General features: G+C 42.8%; 1 protein-coding gene across 4 annotated transcripts in view; it reads right to left on the reverse strand.

Moving 5' to 3' along the window:
- The window catches only part of SLIT2 (slit guidance ligand 2), a 310,193-nt gene that overhangs the window by 264,925 nt on the left and 18,316 nt on the right, over positions 1-26,952 (reverse strand). For 2 of the 4 annotated variants that reach the window (XM_029083488.2, XM_029083486.2), the window contains exons 1-4: positions 15,791-16,039; positions 13,153-13,224; positions 11,840-11,911; positions 1,683-1,754 (exon numbers count right to left, since the gene is read on the reverse strand). In XM_029083488.2, the coding sequence (XP_028939321.1) occupies positions 1,683-1,754; positions 11,840-11,911; positions 13,153-13,224; positions 15,791-15,972 (398 nt within the window). In that variant the 5' untranslated portion in view covers positions 15,973-16,039. Of the gene's footprint in view, positions 1-1,682; positions 1,755-11,839; positions 11,912-13,152; positions 13,225-15,790; positions 16,040-26,952 lie in introns of those variants that run through there. The other 2 variants (XM_039914653.1, XM_039914654.1) reach the window with 1 other exon arrangement.

The raw sequence follows: 26,952 nt of genomic DNA on the forward strand, positions 1-26,952 counted from the left end.
ACTTGGTTCCTAGGGCCAGGTAATGGACGGAGGGCTCTAAGGATTCACATTATCATTTCCTAGAAGCAAGACTCTGGAATAGCTAGGGAATGGTGAAGAATATTAAAGGAGCTAGAATTCCTAGAAAAAAAATCAATCCCTCAAGCCGACAGAGATATAGAATCGTAGAAGAGCTCATCTAGGCTTAATGAGTTTGGGAATGGTCCCTGCCAAGATTGCTCCAGGGCTAGAGCGGAGTGTATTCCCCTCTTTGAGAGCTGTGGTCCATCCTGATACTTGAGTATAACCACCTGAGACTTGAAGAACCCCCAAACAGGAAATGGCAGCCTGATAGTTGAGCATCATCAGCAACAATATTTATTGAGTGCTTACTGTGAACTGTAGTAAGCGCATGGGAGAATACAAAACAACAGAGTTGGTAGGCATGTTCCCTGCCCACAATGAGCTTACAGTCTAGAGGAGGACGTTCATCACATTCTTCTCCCTCTCAGCACTTAAGTATATTTTAACCACTTTTACCTATAACATATCTAATTCCCTCCTCAGATTTTACACATGTATTGATATTTAGATTAGTACTGCTGTTTGCATCTGCTCCCCAAAAGATTGTAAACTCTTTAAAGACAAGGTCTGTGCCATTTACTACTGCTGTATTTTCTCAAACACTTGGTACAGTGCTTGGCACAGAGGCCCCGAGAGACAGGAATTTTTAGCACTTGGAGAAAAGAAACAATCCCATCTTTCAACTTCCAGGTCCACATTGCAGCTAGACTTGTCTCAGCTGCCCGCCAAAATCCGCAGAGGGTGGTGGATAATTTGATGTGTCTAATTTATGCCCTCTAAGAATCCAATAGGTACCTTTACAATCAATTTAACATGCCTTAGTCCTCTTAACATCACCTCCGTATTTAATACAGATGCAACATACACTATGTCCTGAAAATGGAAGAGGGCAAAAAAAAGTTTATTGAGCTCTCTTTCACGACAATATATTTGTAGGTGGGGAGAAATCTACCCAACATAAAATGAGGGTGTTTTAAAAGAACTGGGTATGTTCTTTTAAAGTAAGTAATAAATGCTTTTCAGGAAAAGTGAACCTACATTAATTTGTGCTCACAGGCTTAGCCGGCTTGTTTCAAGACCAACAGGAAAAAAAAAAAAAAGAAAAACAACCCGCTAGATTAAATTCACAAACCATTTCTGTGCATGTAATAACATTTTCAAACCAACAAATTCCACTATTCAAGTGCAGAACAATATCTCAGAACCTAATTATGAGCCCCCAACCGTGCAGGATAACCGGGCCAACTTCCTCCTAAGCTACTAAGCTTCCAAGAAAGAAAAAACGCTCAAGAGGAAATACCCATTCTTCCAATTAGAACTCAATTTATACCTTTCAGGCGGCAGATGAGTGGACGAAAAAAAGTCCTTCGGTTATCACAGAATTAAATGAGTGTATCTAAGTTACCATTAGCACAGTCTACCCAGAGAAAAATGAAAAACCGAAACCCATAAAAGCTCTCAAATAGTTTCTGAAGTAAAAAAAATAAATCAAAAAACACTCAATCTGGAAATCTATTGGTGGATAGATTCCAGGAAAGCACAAAGCAACAGACACAAAATACATTTACTATAAAACGAGGTATTACCCAAAGCAACAATAACTATTTGTATCTACTTACAGTCTGTAGAGTTTGGAAGTCCCAAGGAACAGCAACTCAGGAAACAGCTGAAGGTTATTTCTGTTTAAACGGCTTTTGGGAAAAAACAAAAATAAAAGTTTACGTTACACTTACAAAGGCATCAACAATGAAATAGTAACAAGGCACTGTCTTGACTCATCCCTTACATTTGGGGGACAAAAAAAAAATCTCCAGGTTATCCAAGAGAACTCAAGCATTATCAACTAGAAGCTGGTAACACCTTCGTTGCAGATTTGCTTCAACTATTTTCCATTCTGTAAACCCATGCTTATATACAGGTCATAATTAACCATCAAGTTCGAATTCCTCAAATTTCAATATAAAAGTCAGCTTCATTACTCTGCAGGGCACCAGTGATGCCCTGGAAGACTTCCTGCTGCTATCAAACTCCTGAGCTTCTCACAGGGTTGACTTTGGGCTCTGAAGGCGATTTTTCTTTCTAGATGCTCTAATGTCAGTTTCCCACTTGAGAGGAAAAATTAAAAGCAAGCTACTGCGATACGACTTGATGAAATTATCCGCATCCTCTCGTTTCCACGGAGACAAGATACTTTTGCACATCACTGTTTCGTTGTCCCCTTCTCTCCCAAGTACTTAGTACCATGCTCTGCACAGAGTAAGCACTCAGTAACTACCACTGATTGACTGTTCACTGCCTACCACTGGGTAAACACTCTATGGACCTATAGTTCTGAAAAACAGATACCAAAGACAGAAAGGAAAAAAGCAGAACCTCACCCTTCCTGCGCACTTCCCTGAGAACATTTTCTTGAGTTTCCCCACAACCATGACATGAGTACTCCCAGCTCCCAGATCTCAGCTACCAACAGAAAATGCCCTATCACTATTACCCCTTCCTGCCCCTCGGCCCAGCAACTTATCACCATTCCCTTAAGTGGAAAATGGTTGGGTTTTCTAGAATTCACTCTCATCATGTCCCCAGTTCTCCCACTTAGATATCGTAATAAGTACTTTGAATGATTTTGCCACCATCAAATTTCACCAAGATGGAGAAAAATCAATAACAGCATGGCTACGTATTATTCAATTAATTGTATTTGTTGAGCACTTACTGTGTGCAGAGCTCTGTACTAAGCACTTGGGAGAGTACAATACAATAAACAGGCATGTTCCTTGCCCACAACGAGCTTAGAGTCTACTGATTTTTTATATAATATGCAACACTGAAGAAAACTAAATGAAAAGGTTAAATTCAGGGTGACTAAAAATAGTTCATTTTTAAGAAATCTACACTTAAAAACTGCAAGAAAGTGGCTCTCCTTTCACCCAACTACAAAGTGTGCAGTTCCATTTCTCATAATAGGGGAACACTAGTTCAGTAATACCAAATGGAGAGAAGGATTAAAAACCCCAAATATTTACAGGAAAACAAGCTTTTAAACGATTGTGATAGTGTGATGGTAAGTTTATGGCATTTGCTGATGCTTAAAATAAAGTAATTTTACTTCCATGGCCAAAACCCAACATTTCATTTCAATGTAAACCTAATTCCTGAAATTGTGACACGAAAATATAAACAGCTCAAAAATTTTCACTATTTCTATGAGGCATAATTAGACCACTTCACAGAGTTCCAACATTGGGAAACAGCGTGGCCTAGTGGATACAGCACAGGCCTAGGATTCAGAAAGACCTGGGTTCTAAATCTGACTCTGTCACTTGTCTTCTGAGTGACCTTGGGCAAGTCACTTAATTTGATGTCTCAATTACCTCATCTGTAAAATGGGGATTAAAACTGTGAGCCCCATGTGGGACCTGGACTGCGTCCAACCTGATTAGCCTATATATACCTCAGGTATCTAACCCATCAGCTACTGTACTCTCCCAAGCACTTAGTATAGTGCTCTGCACACAGTAAGCACTCAATAAATACAGTTGAATGAAGAGTGCCTGGCACACAGTAAGAGCTTAAAAATCATTATTTATTTTTTTTTAAAGTAACTGAAAACTCTAAGCTCCAGGTGATGTTTAATGAAATCTTAAAAATAGCAGATACTCTTTTAGAGGCACTACCTAACACCACTTTGGTTATGGAAGAATAAAATAAGCCAAAGTATCACAAAATTAAAGATGGAAGGTTCCATGAAATAAAATACGCAGGCTAGCAGTGGGCAAAAATTCCGATTTCATTTTTTTATCTTAGTAGATTTATTTCCACAGAAAGGGCATGGCTATTATTAAGCTGGTGGTATAATCCTCTTAATTGCAACATTATCTCTAGCAGTAAATATGTCAATACAAAGCCCTGATGACTGTAACCCTAAGAACTGGAGTACCTTTAAGTGAATCATTGAGGTTAAAAATCTAGCCAGCTGTCCTGGAACAAACTCGAACCAAGGTCTTCGATGAGGAAGGATTTATGTAGACACACATAAATTAGCCAAAGGCCTCCCATTTAAACAGACTAGGTGGGTCAATTATCCATTGTTCAGAGCACTGATATTCAATTATGCAGAATTGGAATTAGACAAAGATGTAAGATGACATTTTGACATTCCCCACCAACGACTGTCATGAAATTATGTCATCATGCACAGAGGCAATGTGGTTATGCCATCTTAACTGTCCAGCCACACCATACTACTTGATGATTGATGTATAACCCTTGTGATGGTTATTCATGGCTTCTGGGAGAGGATAAACCATGTGTTTTTCTAGATCTTCCACCACCCCCCCGGCCCCAACTACAGGCAAAAGGGCAATGTTCCCATTCTCTTTCCAGTCTCTTGAAGGAAATGAGACAAGATCCCTGTGGTGATGTTTATGGGAACGGGAATGTCTACTCATTCATCTTTAATAATTTAAAACCCTGCAGACCTTTTACCTTCACTTGATGTGATCATCATAATACCTGGGATTTATCAATCAACTCAATTTTAAAAGCTTCCCCTAGAAATAACCAATTTCAGACAAAGTTTTATCTTTTCCCCAGCTGGACGGATAAATAGATAGAGGGGATATTATCCATTCGGCTTCTCGGCTTTTCACGGAACATAAGTTTCTCCACGCAAGTGTCATTCTCCGATTTATAAGCATTTCTGCAGATCAGATTAAGTGGAAAATAAAAGCCAGTCCCACCCTTGAAAGTTGTTACCCCTGTTTTTCAGAGATGGAAAGTAACCTAAAAAAAAAAAAAATTGTCTAGCCAGCAAAGGACCAAGCTTATTATCATATGTCTAATGCACTTTTGCTTTCACAAACTATAAAATACGTATCCAATACAAATATGTATTAAAGTGTTCCATGAAGTGGCACCAAGAAGAGTAATGCAATTCACAGACCACCACTCAATATTACAATACTCCTAACTTTTATGTGATGCTTCTCCAAAAATAAGGGAGAATTTTATAAAAAACAAGCTCTCCCAGAGAAGTTCAAAAATTCCCAAAGTAATATGGCCATTTGCCCACTCCCTAAAAAGCATCAAAATCATCTCCAATAGATATTTTCTTACATGGATGATGATGGTGCATTTAACTTAACTCTTTCAGAAATGTACAATGAACTGGGTGAGCAAAAACTTCATTTTTTCGTAAAGGCTAATACGTGGCACTGATTTGGGCAGGCCACTGCTGTATTTTATTATAACAGGAAAATTTCATTTTCATGTGGAAATGATCCTGTTTTCCTGTTTCCCAGGAAGCCCCTGTGGCAAGAATACCTTCCTACTAGCAACGTTAATTTTTAAATGCCAAAATGGCAGATGAAGACTTGCTCGTTGAAACAATAATAAAATCAAGACCAAGCAATACTCTGCAGCAAAGATTCCCATTAAGTTGTAAAGCTGTGAAATTAAGTCTAGGAGGCATAATTCCACCCAGCAATATTTTAAAATTAAAGATATCCAAAATTAATGAAACACAAAATTAAATGCAAAATGTTTAACAATTTCTGCCTCCACAAATATATTGTAACAGTGCAAACTCAACTACTCATTTCACAGTAGAAAGGGGAGCATCCAGCAAACACTATCACAAAGGAGGAGCACAAAACAGATGTGGGAAAAATAAACAGCCTTGCTGCTTTGGAATTTATAAAAAGGTCTGCAAAGAGCAAACAGGACTTCTCACCACAATTTAACTTGTAGGCCCATAAAGAGTGTCCCATGAGAAACCGCTCTTAGATGAACAAAAATATACTGCTAGAAATGCCAAAAAGATATGGAGGAAGGATTTCCGCGGTCTCTCAAGGACAGAGTTTTCTTCAGTTCTAGAGCTGTGGTCGCTGGCCTTTTACGTCTCGCAGATGAAAGATAACTACTCTTAAAAAGACTGTACGTTCAGAAGATTCAGTTGTGAAGTAAACCTTTAAATGTTATAGGTCTTAGACTGTTTCCTTCCTACTCTTCGAATGGACGAATAGTGATTTGCCGAAAAACACCCAACCAGGAAAATAACTGAGAGTCAGTTTTAAACCCAGGTGTACAGGTGCTGAAACACAAGGCTTGCGAGATGCAGCTTGCATTCTTTTGCAAGGAGATTAACACCACAGGCTTCTCGCAAGTCCAAGAAAAGGAATGTGTTATGAGTTGCCTTTAAACTATGAGGGATTAGCTAGTGAAGAGGGATTCTCCACATCCTTGATTAACAAGGAATAACTGGTTTCCTTCAGGACTTTTCCACTGCATATTCTACCCCTGAGCTCATACGCTGTGAGCTACAGATAGAAATCCAGGAAAATAATCATCATCCAAATACACATTTAGAGGGATTTGGGGGATGCACTGAGTGCCAACTTGAAAGAGGCAGAAACCCTCCAATATACTATGAGATGTAAGACTGACATGTAATGAAGGCAGAGTTTAATGAAGAAATTACTTTCTCTCCCAAGTCTACAATGTAAGCACATTGTTACCTTCAGATTAAATCTCATGAGCATTTCAAAATTCGAAAGAATCTAAATGCCAAGCACTGATTTCCTATTGTAAAATGGAGTACTGCGTGTTCTATGTGAAAAACAAGATGCATGCATACATTTGCAAACACATGAACAGATAAATGTAGAAGATGCATACGAGCTTTGGCTTTCATAGTCAAAGAAGATGCTACTGACATTGAGATCTTTCCCATGTGCGAAGGTGGGACTGAAGAGACTCTTCTGTACTCATTCAAGAGCTTAGTACAGTATTCTCACAGAGTAAGCATTCAATAAATACTGTTAACCTACATTTCTCCAAAGTAACCTTTCATACTTGCCCAGGATAGGAAGCTTCAGATTTATCACCTCACCACCATCTAGGTCACTTTCTCTAACAAAAAGGATAATATACTTAAAGGCGGAGAAGCAGCGTGGCTCAGTGGAAAGAGCCTGGGCTTTGGAGTCAGAGGTCATGAGTTCGACTCCCAGCTCTGCCACTTTTCAGCTGTGTGACTGTGGGCAAGTCATTTCACTTCTCTGTGCCTCAGTTACCTCATCTGTAAAATGGGGATTAACTGTGAGCCTCACGTGGGACAACCTGATTACCCTGTATCTCCCCCAGCAGCTTAGAACAGTGCTCTGCACATAGTAAGCGCTTAACAAATACCAACATTATTATTATTATTAGGTATGAAGAAGTGTGAATTTCAAATAATTCAGAATGAAGTTAATTAAATATTAGCATCAATTGTCCCTTATGTAGGGGCAAATTGAGCAATGCTAGTCAGGGACATAAGAGATGAGGTACCTCAGAAGAACAATGAAGAAAACAGTCAATCCCACTAGACTGTAAACTCCGTGAGGGCAAGTACTGGGTCTTCCATTTCTAGTCTACTTTTCCATACTTAGTAGGATAGATACTATCAATCGATCTACAGGATAGATAAGAAAATGAAGCCAACAGAGAAGAGATTGAATATCCACCAAGACAAATGATAGATAACATGGCTAGGACACGTTGGCAGAATAGGAAAAGAGAGAAAAGTTTAGGAAATATGGGAAAACCGATGAGTGGGAAAGGTCTTGGATTCAGAAGGAAGGAAATCTTAGAAATCTGAAGGAATGTAAGGAAAAGAATGAAGAAGAGATTTCCATGGAAAGGGAAAAGTATAAGAAATATGACAAGCCCAATTCCATAAAGGCATGGTAGAAGATGATAAAGAATTAGCATCAAAGGTCATTTACTCACAAAATATGTTTACATGCTTTGAAGCAATAAGATGTCCATGGTACAAGCTTCTGCCTTGATCTCTTTGGAATAAACTACCTTATTTTTACTGCAGTCCACTATTTTAGTATAAACCAAATTCTAATATTTATAAATTTTTATAGTGATATATCATTTTCCATTAAGAAAGCCGGGTAATGCAAGTATTTCATATTGCAGTCACACAGATAAACAATAAACTAGCCAGACGTTGCCAACAAAATGCCACCCCTGAAAATTATCTCAGAACATTCCCATACCCTTCAATGTGACCAATACATTTTCAGTTTAGCTAAAGAGGAAAAATAAAAGTAGACTTTTTCTTCTGAGAAATCCCTAAGGGACACGATCCCTTTAAAAGGTCATAAAATGGGGCTCAGAAACTATAATTTCACCCCATAGAGCTGTAAATAAACAACGATGCTTTCTATGACCCCAAATAATTCTTCTTCCCACGTGAGCAGTTTTTGGAAGGTGAGAGAGGTCAATAAACAAGTTATTTTCTGTTAAAGCATCGTATGAAAATTGATCTTTAAAAGTATAATCTTCCACCAGGGATTAGAAATTACCATTTTTGCTTGTCAAATTCTTAATTCCAATATTAGGAGACTATTTTTTTTTGAGTGCATGTGGTTTACTGTATTTTAGATAATCCTTCTCATAACAGATTTCTATTGGTTGAACCGATTCTTTTTTATTTCAATTCATTAGAGTTAAGGTTTTATTTGAACCTTCTGCCTGCACAATTTTATAAGTGCTAATACAGTCCACATGTACCACATTCTTATGGCTTCATTCTAATCTTAGATAAGCAGGTACCGCTAGCCACACGCCAAATATCCTGAAAAATTTGCTACTGCTCGTGGATCTCCGAGAGTGGCATCAGACAGAACAGTCCATGATGTATGTCGATGTATAGGAGATTAAAATTGATCGCTTGTTGGACGTCTATGAGCATTCACTGAGGATGAACCCATGTAATCCAAGGTAGCGTACTTTATGGAAAATAATACTCCTCATCTATTTAACGAGCGATTTTCTGACATGACATTCCCTCAAATTTTAGCTGGGACGTTCTCACTGGTATCAATTTTTATCAGGATGCTATTCACTTATACACTTTTATCCTGAAGATAGCACTTTCATTTCACTAGTAATCATTTGGGTTATAAACAATTCACATAGTTTGGCAACTGCAATTTCACACTAAATGCAGCAATCAGCTTAAAACTGGAAAAGTCACTACTTGTTAATTTCAGAGAATACCACGAAAGCTGGAAAGTTGTGTGGATACTTTGCTTGCTCTGCTACGCAACATGAAAAAAAAATCGTGAACTCTAAAAATTCAATTTTATCAACTTGAAATACATTTAAAACTATTTTGAATTACTACGACAACTATAAATTTACTAGTCTCAACTATTCCAATCAAAAATAAAATACTACCATTCATATGGTATGATACAAGGTAAAAATGAAGCATAGTCATAAAATGTCATCACTTGAAATTCATTATAAATAAGTTTTCTCCTCAATACCAAAGATAGGAATACACATTTTTCTTATGGCTGATTCAATTTTGTTCCTTGCCATGACATCTGCATGTTCAGTAGTAAAATGTGTTTTAAAGAATCAATATGAAAAGAGATCTCCTTTAACTACATCACACACTTTGCAACCTAGAACCTTTCCTGAGAACTGATAAAACTGCCACACTGTCGTGAATTGCTTCACAGTAGTTTGAGTAGGTCTGAGAAATGCATGCATCTCTAGTCCAAATGCTTCTCTCTTTCATACTTAAAAAGAGAAATATTTGAAAAGTGTATCCACAAGTTTCCTAAGAAATGGGTTTTGAATTCCTGAGTCCCAAGGAGATGAATTGGCTGTCAGATAACAATGTGCCTCCATCAGATGGACTTGGCAGTTGTAAACAAAAGGAATTTTCTCAGCTTTTCCTCACAAATATGAAATATTTGCTCTTAGCCAACAGCTGGGGTGATTTAAAGAGGTCCTGCATATATATTAGTTTTCATTCAAAATTACAAATCCTCCTTCCACTCTGAAACATCTGACTGAGGCTTAGTATAATGGAAAATTGTTCTGGGATGATGTGAAATTCCCAGGAAAAGTTAAAAAAAAGTAGTACCTAAACTGGAAGTTTAAGTTTCAGGTCAATTATTTACTTGCTTTCAAGAATATAATTTCTTTAAGACGATAGCCATGCATAATTTGTAAAAAAAAAAAAAAAAGTGGGGTTACCCTAATGCTTTTAAATTCTATTGAAGGAAAAAACAGGAAAAAAAATACTTGTATTTGTATTCCAAAAGAATTAAAAAACTATTCTAAACAAATTTTTAAAGTTTATTTCCCAACATAAGTGCTTATTATGAATGAATGATTCGACTATAATGATGCAGAATTTATATCAAAAAAAAAATACACGGCATTTGCATCCAAATGCCCAAACATAAGAAAAAGTTATTTCAGGCAAATCAAATTCTCTTTTATCTTTTCTGAGTACGAGGTTGAAAATAACTGGCTGAAAGTACAAATTCAACAGACATCAGGTAACTGACAAACCAAAAATAAGTGGCTAATGCACAAACACCCATTCTGTGATCTTTTCAATATTCACAGACCTTTACGTGGGAAATAGTCACCAGCTGTGTTATTTTACATTTTGAGAAAGCCAACTTCAAGCGCCCAGATTTAAATGATTTTAAATGTATGGTTATATGTTAATACCCTTATTATACAAAAGTTCACCGTAGACTTTCAAGTCAAGTTTTAGGCACTCTATACTCTAATGCTTAACTGTAGGCCACTGAAAAGTTTGCTCTAAACAAGTTAAAACTTTTTACAAAACTGTTATAACCAATTAGTTTAGGAAATACAAAATTTAAGTAATTTTCCCCACTTTCTAAGAAGTACAGGAAATAAGGTTTTGCCTTGAGGTCCAATGAACTCAGAGAATTCCTGCAGTTGGTCTAAATGTGCTTGGTTGACACTTATATCTGTTCTTATGCCTTAATCTCATGCCTAAATTTGAAGATTGCGAATTTACCAATAGAAAAGTGAGATCTGATTGCCGATTTACGTGAAACAATGACATAAAAATATAATACTTTAAATCAAAAGTGTTTGGAAGGTAGAATTTCACTTAAAGTTTAAATTATTTCAAAACCAAGCTGAAATCGATTTCTATCTATCAACAGAAAAGAGAACAGTTTCAATTTTAATTTAATGTGCAGGATTCAAATGTATATTTATTCATTCCCATTATAGATCCAATATAAATATTCGTTTCATAAAGTCCCTGGGACAAGTTGGATAAAATAGTTGGTATCCTGGTTGGTTTTTTTTTGTCCTATCTGCCCTTCAAAATGTGAAGCTACTGTATTTCGACAGCCATGAAAACCCTCGCTTCACCTTCTAGTTTTTGAATAGGATCCTTATACAATTTGATAAACTAAAATGTGAGTAGCTGAAAACTTTTTCTCACCAAATGTTAATTTTCAACAGAAAGCACAGACAAAACACTTCTCCCTATTGACTCTAAGACACTGCACATGGCAAAGCCTGATGGCCTAAATACACATTTCAGTTTTTTTTTCTTAAAACATACTTTAAAGTAATTACAACATTAAAAATGGCACTTTGAATTCAAGAGGCAGATAATGTGAAAAAAAAAAAGGAAATGTAAAAATAAACTCTTGGGAGTTTGTCACCCCAAAAGAAAGAGGCAAGCTGGTTTCTTAAAGTTCAATGTGGAACCTGGATATTCAACTACATTAGTTATAAGAAAGCAATCTGCACTTTGAATCAGGATTACTATTTAATATTAGCAGTATCTAGCATTTCCATCCTGAAAAGTGTCCATTTCAGGAGTCCAAACACGGAATCAGAGACCCAGTGGCTGGAAATTCAAGTGGATGAGGGGGGAAACAAAAATTAAGTTTGCCGTCATTGATTGAGAATTTAAAATACTTACAGTCTCTCCAGTTCTTTTAAATCTTGGAATGCTCCTCTTTCAATAGTGCTAATCTTGTTCTCCATGAGCTGACTAAAATGTAAAATATAACACTTGTCTTAGTGCAACCGGTACTTATTCAACCAGCAATACCTGCCAACTGCAGAACTTGGTATCTTACATTCATTTCCCCTTTACCAATTTCACCAATTTTCATTCTGAGAAGAGAAGCGTCACGATTTTGCAAACTTCTCTGGTGATATTATTTGGGAATACTTGTAAACAAGATGTAAAACAAGCCCATACGACATGTAAACTTCCTAGAAAAGAGAAAAGCTACTTGTCAGAGTTGCTCAAGGATTTTCCAGGGTGAAAACTGGTGAACTCTAAGAGCAACAAATTAAACTGCAAGTTTCATGATTTTTTTTTTAACATGGTAAAATCAATTTATCTTGGTTCCTTAAAAAAAAAATAGAGCAATTTATAGTACACACGCCACCAACTTTACTACTAGCTGTACTTTCAAATAACTAAAATGTATGTGTTACAAAATGAACACAGCAAATAGTTATATTTGATCAAAAGGACAGCATCGACTGTCTACGTAGTGACAACTCTTCTGAAGTTAGAAGAGTTTATTAACTACATGTTTCTCTACTGTTTGTCCATTCAGTAATTGGACTTCCCTGGAATATTCAACGCTTATACTTTTCCCAAATCACACCCCTATCATGTTTTAAAAGTAATGAAGTTAAAAATTAAAAATTACTTTCATCATTTTAATATATTTGGCAGGCCAAGTAGAAAGAGACTAATCTTTTAGACCTTCCTATAGAATTTTCATTCAAGAGGTTCGCTAGGTTAAAAACAAAAGTTATATCTGCAATTCTAAATTCTTTTCAAGTAAATCACTGCACTCTGATTTATGGTTACCTCTATCTACATAGTAATAAACTACAGCTCTATTCAAATCATTTCTTTTAAACTCCCTAAAAAAACAATATTTTGGAAGGGTGACACCCTTTCATAAGGTGGGAAAAAAATTATTTTCCCATAATGCCTGTTACATTTACAATTTATGAACTATGCGTACAAAGAAGGGAAAAGGAGTATACTTTAATGACTGTGTTTCTGTGGCAGTCATCCAGTATTTTTTTTTTAATATTATCTGACTGTAATTATATTACAATCCACATGCATTTTCTGAGGTTCAGATGACATCGAAGAACTCAAGACACAACAGAAACCGCTCCGGCCTTTTAAATATATGCCGACACACCACCACAGACAACCTAAATATAAATCTGAAGAAAGGCAAAGAAACACACACTTACAGAACTCTGAGGTGTCTGAGGCCAGCAAAATCAGTCTTGGTAACTCTTGTGATATTATTTCCATTCAGATCCCTAAAAGGGGACATAATGAGCAGTAAGATGAAAGGCCAATTTTACTTCTCTTAGGTTTATCTTTTCTACAAATACTCAGCAAGAACCTCCACCCTCCTAAAGATCGATCCTTACTACTCACCCTGGTGAGTTCAAGAGGAAACCGATAATACATGGGGGTTTAATCGGGGGGAAAACAAAATATTTTCCTCCGCATATCTCTTAACTTTTTTAATGAGCACCTTGTAAAATCAATTCAGTTTGGCATTGAAATGGTCCACTTGAAGTATAAAAGAATTGATATCTTTGAAGCGGTGCTTATTTTCCAAGGGATCTTAATGTTCTTGTAAAAATGTCAGCATTGGGTAGAATTATAACTCACTGACATTGAAACAGTAGTTCAATTCTTGTTTCCTCACTAACACAAATAGGCGTACGCATACTAGATGACGCTTCAGATAAATCAAGAAATGAAGGCACCGCGATTTAGCAATTTAAGTGACAATTTTTGCAAGTTTCCTAAAAGAAATCCATTCCAACTAGGTCGAGGCTGGCCACACAACAAACGCGAAGTTAGACCGTCCCGTCAAAAGAACTTCAAAGATTTTGCATTTACAAGCATTTACCTTCTCAACAATCATATGTTTGTATGAAAACCTAAACTCTTTATTTGCAGCCCAGGAAACCCCACTGTGACTGTAAAGTGCAAACTACTTGCAGAGGCAATAATGGAAATAGTATTCAGGCCTTGACATTTTTTGTTCAGATTTCAGCACTACTTTTCCTTCTGGAGTTACTAACAACCCCCCCGCCCCTCCTTTCTGGCATCTCAGGTCAAGATCTAAACTTTCCCTGGTTCCAATCAATAGAAGTAAAACCAGGCTTTGCTGTGGTTTTGAATATCCTCCCTGATGGAAACAGTATTTCGCTGACATTACCTTAGGATTCGCGATCAGTGCCATCACCCCCCTCTAAAACCTACGAACTTTCAAGGGTTTTAAGAACCCGAACGAAGGTGATTTTTTTCTCCTGAATTTCGGGTCATAGTCTCACAAGGAAAAATCACGATCCCCGCTGCCGTTCGGGTCTCTTTTTTTTTTTTTTCCTTTTTTCCTGCGGGCCGTCACTCTTTGTTGAGTAAGACGTGTTTGTACTTAAACCTTTAAACGGTTCTGAACAGCATGAAATGGGAAAGGGGGGGGGGGGGGGGAGGAAGAAAGAAGAAGCCTGGATCTCTTCTCCTCTTTTCTCCCCACGCCCTTTTCCCACCCCTCGAATCACCAAGTTGTTTTTTTTCTTTTCCCCCCAAATCGACCCGACTTTCACGGGGAGGGGACCGTCTCGAGAATAACATTAAGTTCACTTAACATGAATTGAGCGGATCCCACTTGGAAGAGAAAAGCCCAGTTAGGGACCGCAACTTCGGAGAAGCAGATCAGTAACGTAATGTGTTTGGGGTGGAGGGTGCAAAGGGGACGAATCTAAGGTTGGGGGGGAAGAAAGTAAGAGGGATCCGAGAAGAGGGAGAGTCAAACCATGAGAGCCAAAGGAAGGAATTAGTCAGACACGGCATTTGAAAACATCTCAGGGGCAGAAAAGTAGTTGTTGGGGTTTAGGGGTGGGGAGAGAAGAATTTAAGGGTTGGAAAAGTGTTTCCACGTGCTGAAGTAAACACCCACCGAGAACTGTCTTTGGGCTTTTATCTGGGTGGGCGTCCTGGGAATTTTGCCCCGGATCATTGGCAGGGGAATGATTTGGGGGGGCCCAGATAAGGCGGTGGAAGGGGCAGTTTCTGATGCGGTCCAGGACCCTCTGGTGGGCAGGGCAGGGCAAGAGGTGGGCATACCCTGCCTAACTCAGCAACGGGCCTCAACCAGACGGATCACTGGGGCTGGGAGGGGGGGTAGGGAGGGGGCTTGCCCCCCTTTCTCCCCCAATTCTCCTCCAGTTGGGTTTTCGCAGTTGTAAATGCCACCCCCCGCCTCTCCAGCTGGCCGGGGGTAGCCCTACCGGGCACCGACTCCTCCTCCCTCGCCCCCTGGCTTGCCCGGCCACTTTCAGGGGCCTAAAAGGTGCCCCCACCCTCCTCTCCTGGGCACGATGGAGGCGGAGACGTGGTGGGGGGAGAGGGAGGGAGGGATGGAGAAAAGAGGAGGTGGGAGGAGTTTCCACCCGGATCCCGGGCCTGGGCCCTGTGGGCACCCACCCCCTTCGGATAGGGGGGCAGGGGCACCGAGAGGAGGGCCACCTCGTCCGTCCTCGGTCAACCCCCTGCCTCCCTCCTCGCCCCCAGTCCTTTTCCAGGGGGGAAAGACGAGGGACTAATGGTGGCTCCTTTGATGCCTCCTGCCACTGCCCTGCGGGTGCTGCCCCGGGGGACCCGGTTGGGGCACCGAGGGGGTCCCACCTCTCCCCTCGAAGTCCTGGGGGGGGGCTCCGATTCCCCCCCCCCGATGGAAGGAGGGGATCTGGGGGTGCAGGAAAGAGCTGGATAGACGCGTCGCTGGGATGGGTGGGGGGACCGCCCCCCCCCCCAATAGGATGCAGCAGGGGATGCGCAGGTGGGCAGGGGGCTCGCGGTACTTACAGCCTCTCGGTGTTGCGGGGGATGTTCCTGGGGACCCCTCTGAGGGCCAGGCCGTGACAGTCCACGGTGCTGCCCGAGCAGGAGCAGAGCGCCGGGCACGCCTGCGGGGCCACCTCCCCGGCCAGCGCCAGCACCAGCAATCCCAGCCACAGGGACCGTCTCCCCACACCCGAGCCGCACATCTCTCCGCTCCTCCTCCTCCACTTCTGTCGCCTCCTCCAGCAAGCCCGCGAGGATCGCCCCCCTCCACCCTTCCCACCCCCCCCCAAAAATGAAAAAAAAAAAAAAACAAAAAAGGCAAGCCCCCTCCCCCGGAAAAAAAGCAGGGGAGGACTAGAGGACAACGGAGTTTCTCCCCCCCCCCCAAAAAAGACAACCACAACAACAACAAAAAAAAAAGGGGGGATAAAAGGAACAAAAATAATAATCAAGGCAGGAAAAAGCACGAGCGACTTGGGCAACTTTAGGTCCTGGGAGGGCGAGGCGAGGGGGGAGTCCGGTCCTGGGCGGGCACGGGGGGCTGCGGGGGCACACGTCCTTTTTCTGCCTCTTGCAGGGATCGGTTCCTCCGGGTGGCAAGGATGGTGCAGGAGCGGCGGACCCCCTGGCCGGCCGGCCGTCCGTCCGGCTCCCTCCTGGTGTCTGTGTGTGCCCGTGTGTGCGCGTGTGTGTGTGTGAGAGTGTGAGTGTGCGTGCCCGCCTCCTCTGCACCCACACGCTGGGCTCCCGCACCCCTGCAAATCAGCAACGGCTCTTGCAGGTTATGGGATTCCGCATGGTTTAAAAGGGGGGGGAGGGGACGGAGGTGGAGACGGCGAGGGGCGTGGGGAGGGAAAAGGGGGGGAGGGGCTCTTCGACCTCCCCCACAAATTTCAAGCTCCCCCCCCCATGGAAAAAAAAATCATCATCACGGTGAAAAAGGAACGGCCAAAGCAGCAGCAACAGCAGCAGCAGCAGCGCGCTCCTCGCAGGCCTCCAGCCGCTGCCCGCAAAACTGCATTGCGACCGGGGCTCCGGCCCCCGCCCCCGGCCCCACCACCGAGGGGGTTGGCACCGAGGGGAGGGGGGTTGGCACCGGGGGATGATCCTCCGCCCCCTCCCCGATGCACCGACCTCGAAACCCACCCGGCAGAAAGAGACGGAGGGGTCCCTGTGGGTGGGGAGCGTGGGAGTTTCCCGGGGCGCCTCGTCGTGCGGAGACACCTGATGGGCGAGGGGGCAGAGCCGGGCACCGTCCCCCCTCCACCCCCTTCTGCCACCATGCCCCTCCCCAAAGTAGAGGAACTTTCTTTTTGTCCACTTTCCCACGCCGATGCACACGATTCCCCCGGGGGGAAAGTGGGGGGGAGGCAGGGGGTCGACACTTTCGGGGGGGGGGGGCGAGGCAGTCTTAAATGGGACCGGTCCTTTCGGCTGCCCGCGCTGGAGGGAAGGGATGGGGGGCGACCCACGAGGGACCGAACAATGGAGCGACCCCGCCGGGGCTCCCTTAGCCGAGGGCCGCCAGCACGGGGACACCCGGAGGGAAAGAAAATGACAGAAACCGACAGTCTCGGCTGGACCTGGCGGGGATGTTTGGTTTTTGCTTTTTTGGTCTGGTTTCGGGGGGGCGGTCCTGCTCAGCACGAGAGCTCTGCCGGGGAAAAACGGCAGGAAAGCTAAGGAAGCAGCAGCAGCAGCAGCAGCAGCAGCTCCCACCGTCTCCTCCTCCTCCTCCCACCCCCATAAATAAGCCCCGGCCGGGAGAAGGCCGCCCTCCCCTCCTTATATATTAGCAGCCCAGGCCACGCCCCCTCAGGGCCCAGGCCACGCCCCCTGGACCGCAGACGCCTCTCCCATTGGCTGAGAGGGGCAAAGGGGGCGTGGTCTGCCCCCCCCCCCCGCCCCTCATCGGCAGCCCCCAAACGGCTTGGCACTAAGCAACAATTAGGGTCTTTGTTAAACGCTTAGTATGTGATTCATCATCATCATCATCGTCATGATAATGTGGGCGTTTCTTAAGCGCTCACTCTGGGCCAAACGCTCTTCTAAGCGCTGGGCTAGAGACAAGGGCATCAGGTGGTCCCCCGTGGGGCTCCCAGGCTTCATCCCCATTGTTACAGATGAGGGAACTGAGGTCCAGAGAAGTAATAATGATAACGGCATTTGTAAAGCGCTTACTATGTGCCAAGGACTGTTCTAAGCGCCGGGGTGGAGACACGGTCATCAGGTGGTCCCCCGTGGGGCTCCCAGGCTTCATCCCCATTTTTACAGATGAGGCAACTGAAGCCCAGAGAAGTAATACCTCATCTGTAAAATGGGGATGAAGACCGGGAGCCCCACGTGGGACAACCTGATTGCCCTGTACCTACCCCAGTGCTTGGCACATAGTAATCCCTTAACAAATACCAACATTATTATTATTATTGTTATTGTTATTAAAAGCCCGGGCTTGGGAGTCAGAGGACACGGGTTCTAATTCTGGCTCCGCCAATAGTCTGCTGGGTGACCTTGGGCAAGCCACTTCATTTCTCTGTGCCTCAGTTACCTCAGCTGTAAAATGGGGATTAAAATTGTGAGCCCCACGTGGGACTCACCTGATTACACTGTATCTACCCCAGGGCTTAGAACAGTGCTTGGCACATAATGTCCCCATAATGAAAACCCAAGCATAACTATGGGGAAATCTGACGTGACTACTGTTGCTGAAGTGTCCATTCCAAGCGCTTAGTACAGTGCTCTGCACATAGTAAGCGCTCAATCAATACTATTGAATGAATAGTAAGCGCTTATAAAATATCATCATCATTATTATTAATACCCATTTTACAGATGAGGTAACAGACACAGAGAAGTTTGCAAGTTTGAAGTTTGCAAGAAACAAGGACCATGTCTGACTAGCTCTGTTGTACTGTAGAGAAGCAGCATGGCTCAGTGGAAAGAGCACGAGTGAAACAGTGGTTTTGGAGTCAGAGTTCATGGGTTCGAATCCCGGCTCGGCCACTTGTCAGCTGTGTGACTTTGGGCAAGTCACTTAACTTCTCTGTGCCTCAGTTACCTCATCTGTAAAATGGGGATTAAGACTGTGAGCCCCACGTGGGACAACCTGATTCCCCTGTGTCTACCCCAGCGCTTAGAACAGTGCTCGGCACATAGTAAGCGCTTAACAAATACCAACATTATTACTGTACTCTCTCGTGTTTAGTATAGTCTGTGCACATAGTAGACACTCAATTTTCTAGTGTTTAGTATAGTCTCTGCACAGAGTAGGCACTCAGTATATACCACGGACATTGAAGAAAGCCAGAGGACCCTGTGGGGGGCGTCTCTCTCTCTCTCACACACACTCTCTACAGAAAGCTAAAACTTTGGGGTTTAAAAAGTTTTAAAAGGATGCACTCCCATCTCACCGTCAGCATGGATCCCCATTTTCCATTAACCCTTTCTTGGTTCTCACCTTTGCAGAGAAAGCTCCATCAAAAAGTTCATATGTGTGTGTGACTTTTTGCTCTTTGAAGGGAGGAAAAGTGTGTGTGTGTGGGGGGGGGAGAAGGTGTCGGTTCATCACCTCCCTACTATGCAACAATCATATAGCTCCCTTGAAGTCAGTGTTCATTATGGATTTTTAACACATGGAAAACTCATTTTCCTGTGTTTCCTTCCTAAAGTAGTCAGAGTCGAATCCTCCCAGTGCCCTGCAAGTGGCAAAAGGTACCACAAAGTTAGTGTGACACCAATTGGATTTATTCCTCTCTGAATTCAAAACCAAACAACCTTAACCATTTGGGTTTCCCCTTCCTCTCCCCTCCCTGCTTTATTGTCATCTCCCTCCAAGACACCAGCCTCCTACCTGAGGTCTTGACTGATTTTCTCCCAATGATGCCTCTCTGAATGAGTTGCCAAGATTGCCCACACCAACAAAATACTATTTCACTGACCAGGTCCAGCTAAACTCAGACTTCCCTAAAGTCCCTGAAACCCCTGACTTTAAATGCAACCCATCGATGAGGAAAGAAGCGAGTTGTAGATGCCTGTGTGAATTTCTTTTTTCGTTTTCTTTAGCCTTGGCCTCCAGTGAAAATCACTGTCCAGGTTGAACATTTCAAATTCTGTTTTCAAATATTGTTCTAATGCAATCGTTTTCACGACCGTGATGGTCGATGACAACCAAAAGGCACTATTCTATCAATAAATCTTTTGAGTATTCATTGTGTGCAGCACACTAAATTCAGGGCTTTGGGAAGTCCAATATAATATAGTTGGTAGACAGGACCCCTAACCAGAAGACGCTTACATTTAATCCTATCAATGGTATTTATTGAGTGCTTGGTAGAGTATAATACGAAAGAGACGGCAGGCGTGTTCCCTGCCCGCAGTAAACTACAAGCCAAATATCCACGTTTGGCTATATGCGAACTTCTGCATTACCATCCCACTTAGCCATTTACATTGTTTATTATTGTCAGAGAAAGGCCACGGCCTATAGCCGAGATTCACTTGTTCTGGCTGGGGCTGGTTTCCAATCTGCGGGAAAGATCCGGCCTTTCCTCTGCTGACGTACTTATTGAAACACATTAAAAATACAGAGAATGCTCCTGTGACACCAACTTTAGCCTCCTGCTCTTCTTTCGCAAAGTTGGGATTCATTAGTAGAATAGACCAAACCTACAAATGACGACTGCATGAGGGCTAACTTACGGCATAGAGTTACCGTGTGTCATCGCAAGGTCTAATCGAGTTATTTGGAGCTTTTAAAGTTCTATTTTATTTAGTATTAAATTTCATGGTATTATAGCACATAGGAGGTAGTGAGCCCTACAGCTCGATCATCTTCTAACTCATAATTCAGTCCGGAGGGCTACACCGCAAAATGAAATTTCAGAGTTTCTGTTTGATTTTTAACACCCAGCATGGCCACACAGTCTGTGGTGCCTATTGTCACCACATGAGGTCTCCATAAATCCTGACCTGGATTAGCAGACGCGGAACGGGCCACAGTCTACATCGGTCTCCAATATTTTCCTGGGAACGGATCCAGTGACTACGTACACTACACACATCCATAACATACAGACATACACACATCCCTATCTCAAAACTTTTCTTCCTATTTTTTTTTTTTATTTTTTAAAGCAGATTTGGAAAGGAAGAAATGGAGAGAAGGCATCTAAAATGAATAGCAGAAGGTAAATCACTCTTAAGCGTCTGTCTACTTCATGACCATTTTCAACGGGAAATGCTTTCTTTGATTTATACGACTTGTAAGGGTCTCGAAGTACTTTCATATCCTTACCATTGGCCTTAAAGTACTCCATCACCTCGCCCCCTCCTACCTCACCTCTCTGATTTCCCAGCCCGCACAATCGGCTCCTCTGACACCAACCTCCTCACTCTGAGTTCCATCTCATTTATCCCCACACTGACGCCTTTCCCCTGTCCTGTCTCTGGCCTGGAACTCCCTCCCCCTTTCTAGCCGACAGCAATCACTCTCTCCACCTTCAAAGCCTTATTTTTTCTAATGGGTACTTACTAAGCACTTACTGTGTGCCAGGCTCTGTACTAAGTGGTGGGGAAGATACAAGCTAATCAGGGTGTCGATATCCCGTATGGGGTTCCCATCTTAATCCCCATTTTACACATGGGGTAACAGGCACAGGGAAGTTAAGCGACTTGCACCAGGTCACACAGCAGACAAGTGGTGGAGTCGGGACTAGAATTCAGATCCTCTGACTCCCGGAGCCAGGTTCTTTCAAATTGGCCACAAAAAAGCACATCTCCCACAAGAGGCCTTTCACAACTAAGACCCAATTTTATTTTCTCCCACTCCGTTCCACGTCACCCTTGTCCTTGGATTTGTACCCTTATTCCCTTTCCCCTTAACCCCAAAGCACTTACGTACAGAGTCGTAATCTATTGATTTACTGATGCTAATGCCTGTCTCCCTTTCTAAACTGTAAGCTCCTCGTGGAGAGGGACTGGGTCTACCAACTCTGTTATACTGTATTCTCCCAAGATCTTAGTACATACTCTGCACACAGTAAGTGCTCAATTTGATTGACTGACATCAATTATATCAATGGACAGCCAATTGATACCTAAATCTACAGCCTTGATCTCTCTCCCTCTCTCCAGTCTCCCTTCTCCTCCTGCCTTCAAGACATCTCTACTTGGATGTCTTATCTCAAATTTAACATATCCAAACAGAACTCCTTATTTTCCACTCCAACCCTGTCCTCTCCCTGATTTTTCCATCACTGTAGAGAGCACCATCTTTCCCATCTCACAAGCCCATAACTTTAGCGTTATCCTTGACTCCTCTCTCTCATTCAACTCCCATATTCAATCCATCACTAAATCCTGTCAATCCCACCTTCATGACATGGCTAAAATACACCCTTTCCTGTCCATCCAAACCACTACCCCGTTAATACAATCACTCATTTTATCCTACTTGGATTACTGCATCAGCCTCCTTGCTGACCTCCCAGTTTCCTGTCTCCCCCAACTCCAGTCCGTACATCAGTCTGCTGCCGGGATATTTTTTCCACAAAAACGTTCAGGATGTTTCACTCCGCTCCTCAAAAAGCTCTAGTGGTTGTCCATCTAGTTCCATAAACAAAAACTTCTCATCATTGGCTTTAAAACATTCCACCACCTTGTCCCCTCCTACCTCACCCCGCTTCTCTCCTTCTACAACCCAGCCCGCACACTTTGCTCCTCTAGTGCTAACCTTCTGACTGTACCTCCATCTCACCTGTCTCACCACCGACCTCTAGCCTATGTTCTGCTGCTGGCCTGGAACTCCCTCCCCTCTCAAATCTGACAATTATTCCCCCTGCCCTTCAAAGGCTTACTGAACACACATCTCCTGCCAGAGGCCTTCCCAGATTAAGGTCCACTTTTCCTCATCTCCCACTCCCTTTTGCATCGCCCTGAATTGCTCCCTTTGCTTCCCCACCACCCCCCGTCCCAGCCCCACAGAACTTATGTACATATCCATAATTTCATTTATTTGTATTCATGTCTATCTTTCCCTCTCTAGACTATAAGCTCGTTGTGGGCAGGGAATGTAACTGTTCGTTGTTGTACTCGCCCAAGCACTCAGTACAGTGTTCTGTACTCAGTAAGCGCTCAATAAATATGATTGAATGAATTATCCAATTTATCTTCCTAGCTTTCCAGTGAAGATGGCAGGGTACGTTATGTCCTCCATCTTAAGCCTGCTATTCTTACAAAGTTTCAACCCAAAGGAATGATTCTTACTCCATATCTGGATGGCTGTGAGGTCCAAGCTTGCTGTGGGGGTGGGTGGGAACACTGATCAATTTGGAGGTAAATGATTGATGGATAAGGGGAGCAATGCCCCGCATCATCTCAGTTCTATTGACTCCGCTTTCATCCACACATTTTCTTTTCCTCTTCTTCCCAACCACAATCCCCACCTCCCCTTTCAATGAGTGAGAGGTGGGGTGGAGGGAGGGAAGGAGCCAGTAAGAGCCTGTGATTCTCCTATGGGGCTTTCATACTCAGAAAGAACCCAGGAGAGAAAAAGCCCTCTGAAAGGCAAGCCAGATATTCATCCCATTGCTACAGTAGCTTGCTTAGCAGGAGCAGAAGCAGAGGTTGTTGTGACAGCTCTAGCCGCCAACCAGGCTTGGAGGGGAGAATTCTAAGGGTCAAGAAGTTTGGGGAGAGGAACACAATGGATGATTTGTCTTTTCACTAATCCTAGAAACGATCACATCTAATGCTGTCCGGCCTTAACTGGGGAGAATGGAGCTAAGAAACCAGCCCATTCTACAGATATTCATTCTTTTCCCTTTTACATCTAGTAACAATGAGGCTCTCTCACAGCCAGAAGTGGTTTAGGTTAGATAAGGGTAACAATAATAACAATAACGGTATTTGTTAAGCACTGTGTCATGTACTGTTCTAAGCACTGGGGTAGATACAGTTTAGAAGGTTGGATACAATAATAATAATAATAATAATGATGATGGCATTTGTTAAGCGCTTACTATGTGCAAAGCACTGTTCTAAGCACTGGGGGGGGATACAAGGTGATCAGGTTGTCCCACATGGGGTTCAAAGTCTTAATCCCCATTTTACAGATGAGGTAACTGAGGCACAGAGAAGTTAAGTGACTTGCCCAGAGTCACACAGCTGACAAGCGACAGACCCAGGATTAGAACCCATGACCTCTGACTCCCAAACCCATGCAATTGCCACTGAGCCACGCTGCTTGTGTCTGTCCTACTAAGGGACTGGATGTTCTTAACAATTTGTGCTGGGGTTCGGGGGAATCACCCCAGTAGATTTTCTTCCTCTTCAGGCTATTTTAAATTTGGTTCTTGCTTTACTGTGAATTGTATGAAAAGCAGCTTGGCCAAGTGGAAAGGACATAGGCCTGGGAGTCAGAGGACCTGGGTTTCAATCAAGGCTCTGCCAGATTGCTTGCTATGTGACTTTGGGCAAATCACTTAATTTCCCTGTGCCTCAATTCCCTCAACTATAAAGTGGGGATTTAATACCTATTTTCCCTCTTACTTAGACTGGGAGCTCCATGTGGGACTGTGTCTGACCTAATTAACTTGTACCTACCCCTGCGCTTAGAAGAGTGTTTGACACATAGTAAGCATTTAAATACCACAAAAAAATCATTTTAAAAACAACATATTCAGAAATCTCAGCTCTCGTGATTTTCTCCATTTCCTAAATTGACATTAAGGGATGTTCTCTCCCTATTCTCATCAGGATTTTCTCACTAAGTCTGATTAATAGCACTGTATTAATACAAATGAAAGCTTGGCTTCCAAGATTTCCAGCAAATCTGCAAAGATATGCACCTTGATTACACATTCACTTGATTTTATTCACTTACACATAAATGATGTGATTTCTATCATTCTCATGCTGTAGAGGGGAGTTTATTGACCCATTCTCTGCAAAGGCATTGGAATGAGGACAAATTTATATTTTAATAATTTCATCTTAATCACAAAAGAAATGAATTCATAAATTAGGGCCTGCTAAATTCACAATAAAAAAGCAGTAGGGCACAACCACCCACCTATATTTTCAGAATTAAAACCCAGCTGTTTTGATATAGCAACCAGACAATTTAAGAGAATTGCCAAGTATCCTGAGGCAAGATTGACATTTCAGCTGTCATTGTCTCTCTAGCAATGAATACAACTATCTTAAAAAAAACTTCAGTTTTAAATTTTAATCTATTGGTAAGTAGAACAAAAACTAGAAGCCCTTTCTCCTGGGTCTGAACTCAAATCCTCAGATCCATCCATCAAGATCTAATGGTAACTCGAGTCGGCATTTCAGATTAAAAAAAAATTCTTTCTGCTGTTCAGTCACTCTCTCTTTCAATCAGGACGGGGTCCCATAGGAAACTCAACTCCTGTTTCTCTCCCAGATTCTCTCTCCCAGCTAATTTCCCATCACAGTTGATGTCATCATCAACCCCCCTCCTCATCTCTGAAGCCCCAGACCTTGTCCGTAAACTTGCTTGATGCCTCTCTTTCAGTCTCCAAATCCTGCAGATTTCTCTCCCCACGTTTCCAGAACTCGTCTCTTTCCCTCTATTCAAACCACCACCATGCCAATCTATTCATTTGTCTTATCTCAACTTGTCCACTGCATCAGCTTCTTTGCTTTTTCCCTGCCTCCAGTTTCACCTTCACTCGGCTGCCAGATCATTCTTCTAAAATGCGGTTCTGCGCATATCTTCCTTACTCTTCAGAGACCTCCAATAGTTGTCCATTCCTCGGTACATCAAGCGGAAACTCCTGCTCACTGGATTTTAGGCACTCAACCTCCCTTCCTCCCTTCCATTTATCTACTCTTCTCCCACTTCATTTCAGGTCACTATTCACTCCTCTCAAGCTTAACTACTCACTGTAACTCAGTTCTCATCTCTCCCGCTGCTGACCGCTTACTCGAAAACTCCCCACTGCCTAGAACTTCCTGCCCTTTTATCAAACAGTCCACAGTTATTCCCCTCCTTCAGGGTCTTTCTGAAATCTTATTCCAGAAGGCCATTCCTGATTAATTTCTATTCTCCCCAGTTCCCACTTCAGCACTTCTTCAATACCTAGGCACGTACTTTCAACCTGCTCCTGTAAACATCTATACACATCTTTGATACCCTTTTTCCTAAGCAGGAATTCATGTACATATTTCCCTGCTTCCTCCTGTCTGCATTGTATTTTAGTGTCCATCTCCTCCACTAGTGTATCAGCTCCTTGAGGGCAGAGTTTATGTCTAATCCTACTGTACTGGATCAAGTGTTAAGTATATTTTCAGCACACGGGAGATGCTCAGTAAATACTATTGGCTGATTGAAATGGTGAAGCCTGTTTACCGCCCATCTGCTCTTCCCTTTCTACCTCCCACATTGTGGCCGCCCTCTAGAATGTCCAGAGGGATCGTCTTCTCTTATAATAATGTTGGTATTTGCTAAGCGCTTACTATGTGCAGAGTACTGTTCTGTGGTAGACACAGGGTAATCAGGTTGTCCCACGTGAGGTTCAGTTAATCCCCATTTTACAGATGAGGTAACTGAGGCACAGAGAAGTTGTGACTTGCCCACAGTCACAAAGCTGACAAGTGGCAGAGCTGGGATTCTCTTATGCTGTCGAGTCATCTCTGACCCATAGTGACGCCACGGACGCATCTCTCCCAGAAAGCCCCACCTCCATCTGCAGTCATACCGGTTGCGTATCCAGAAAAATACAAAAAATACGGTTTCACTGATGATGAGGCGTATTAGTAACTGGGTCAGGAGCAGCTCAGTAATAAGAATTGTGGTATTTATTAGGGGCTTACTATGTGCCATGCACTGTACTAATCACTGGGGTGGATAGAGTCCCGGCCCCATGTGGGGCTCACGGTCTTAATGCCCATTTTACAGATAAGGTAACTGAGGCACAGAGAAGTGAAGTCACCTACCCAAGGCCACACAGCGGACAAGTGGCATAGCCAGGATTAGAATTTATGACCTTCTGATTCCCAGGCCTGTGCTCTATCCACTAAGCCATGCTGAAGAGAAGCTTCACCACGATGGTCCAGGGCCCTTTTCAGACCAGGAGCACCAGGGTGGAATAGTCCCCTTGCCCTGCAGAAACTTCTTATACCTGTTATGCTGGCAGAGCTTCTGGTTCTCGGACTTT

The sequence above is a fragment of the Ornithorhynchus anatinus genome, chromosome 18 (genome assembly GCF_004115215.2).
Source record: "Ornithorhynchus anatinus isolate Pmale09 chromosome 18, mOrnAna1.pri.v4, whole genome shotgun sequence".
Classification (NCBI taxonomy): domain Eukaryota; kingdom Metazoa; phylum Chordata; class Mammalia; order Monotremata; family Ornithorhynchidae; genus Ornithorhynchus; species Ornithorhynchus anatinus.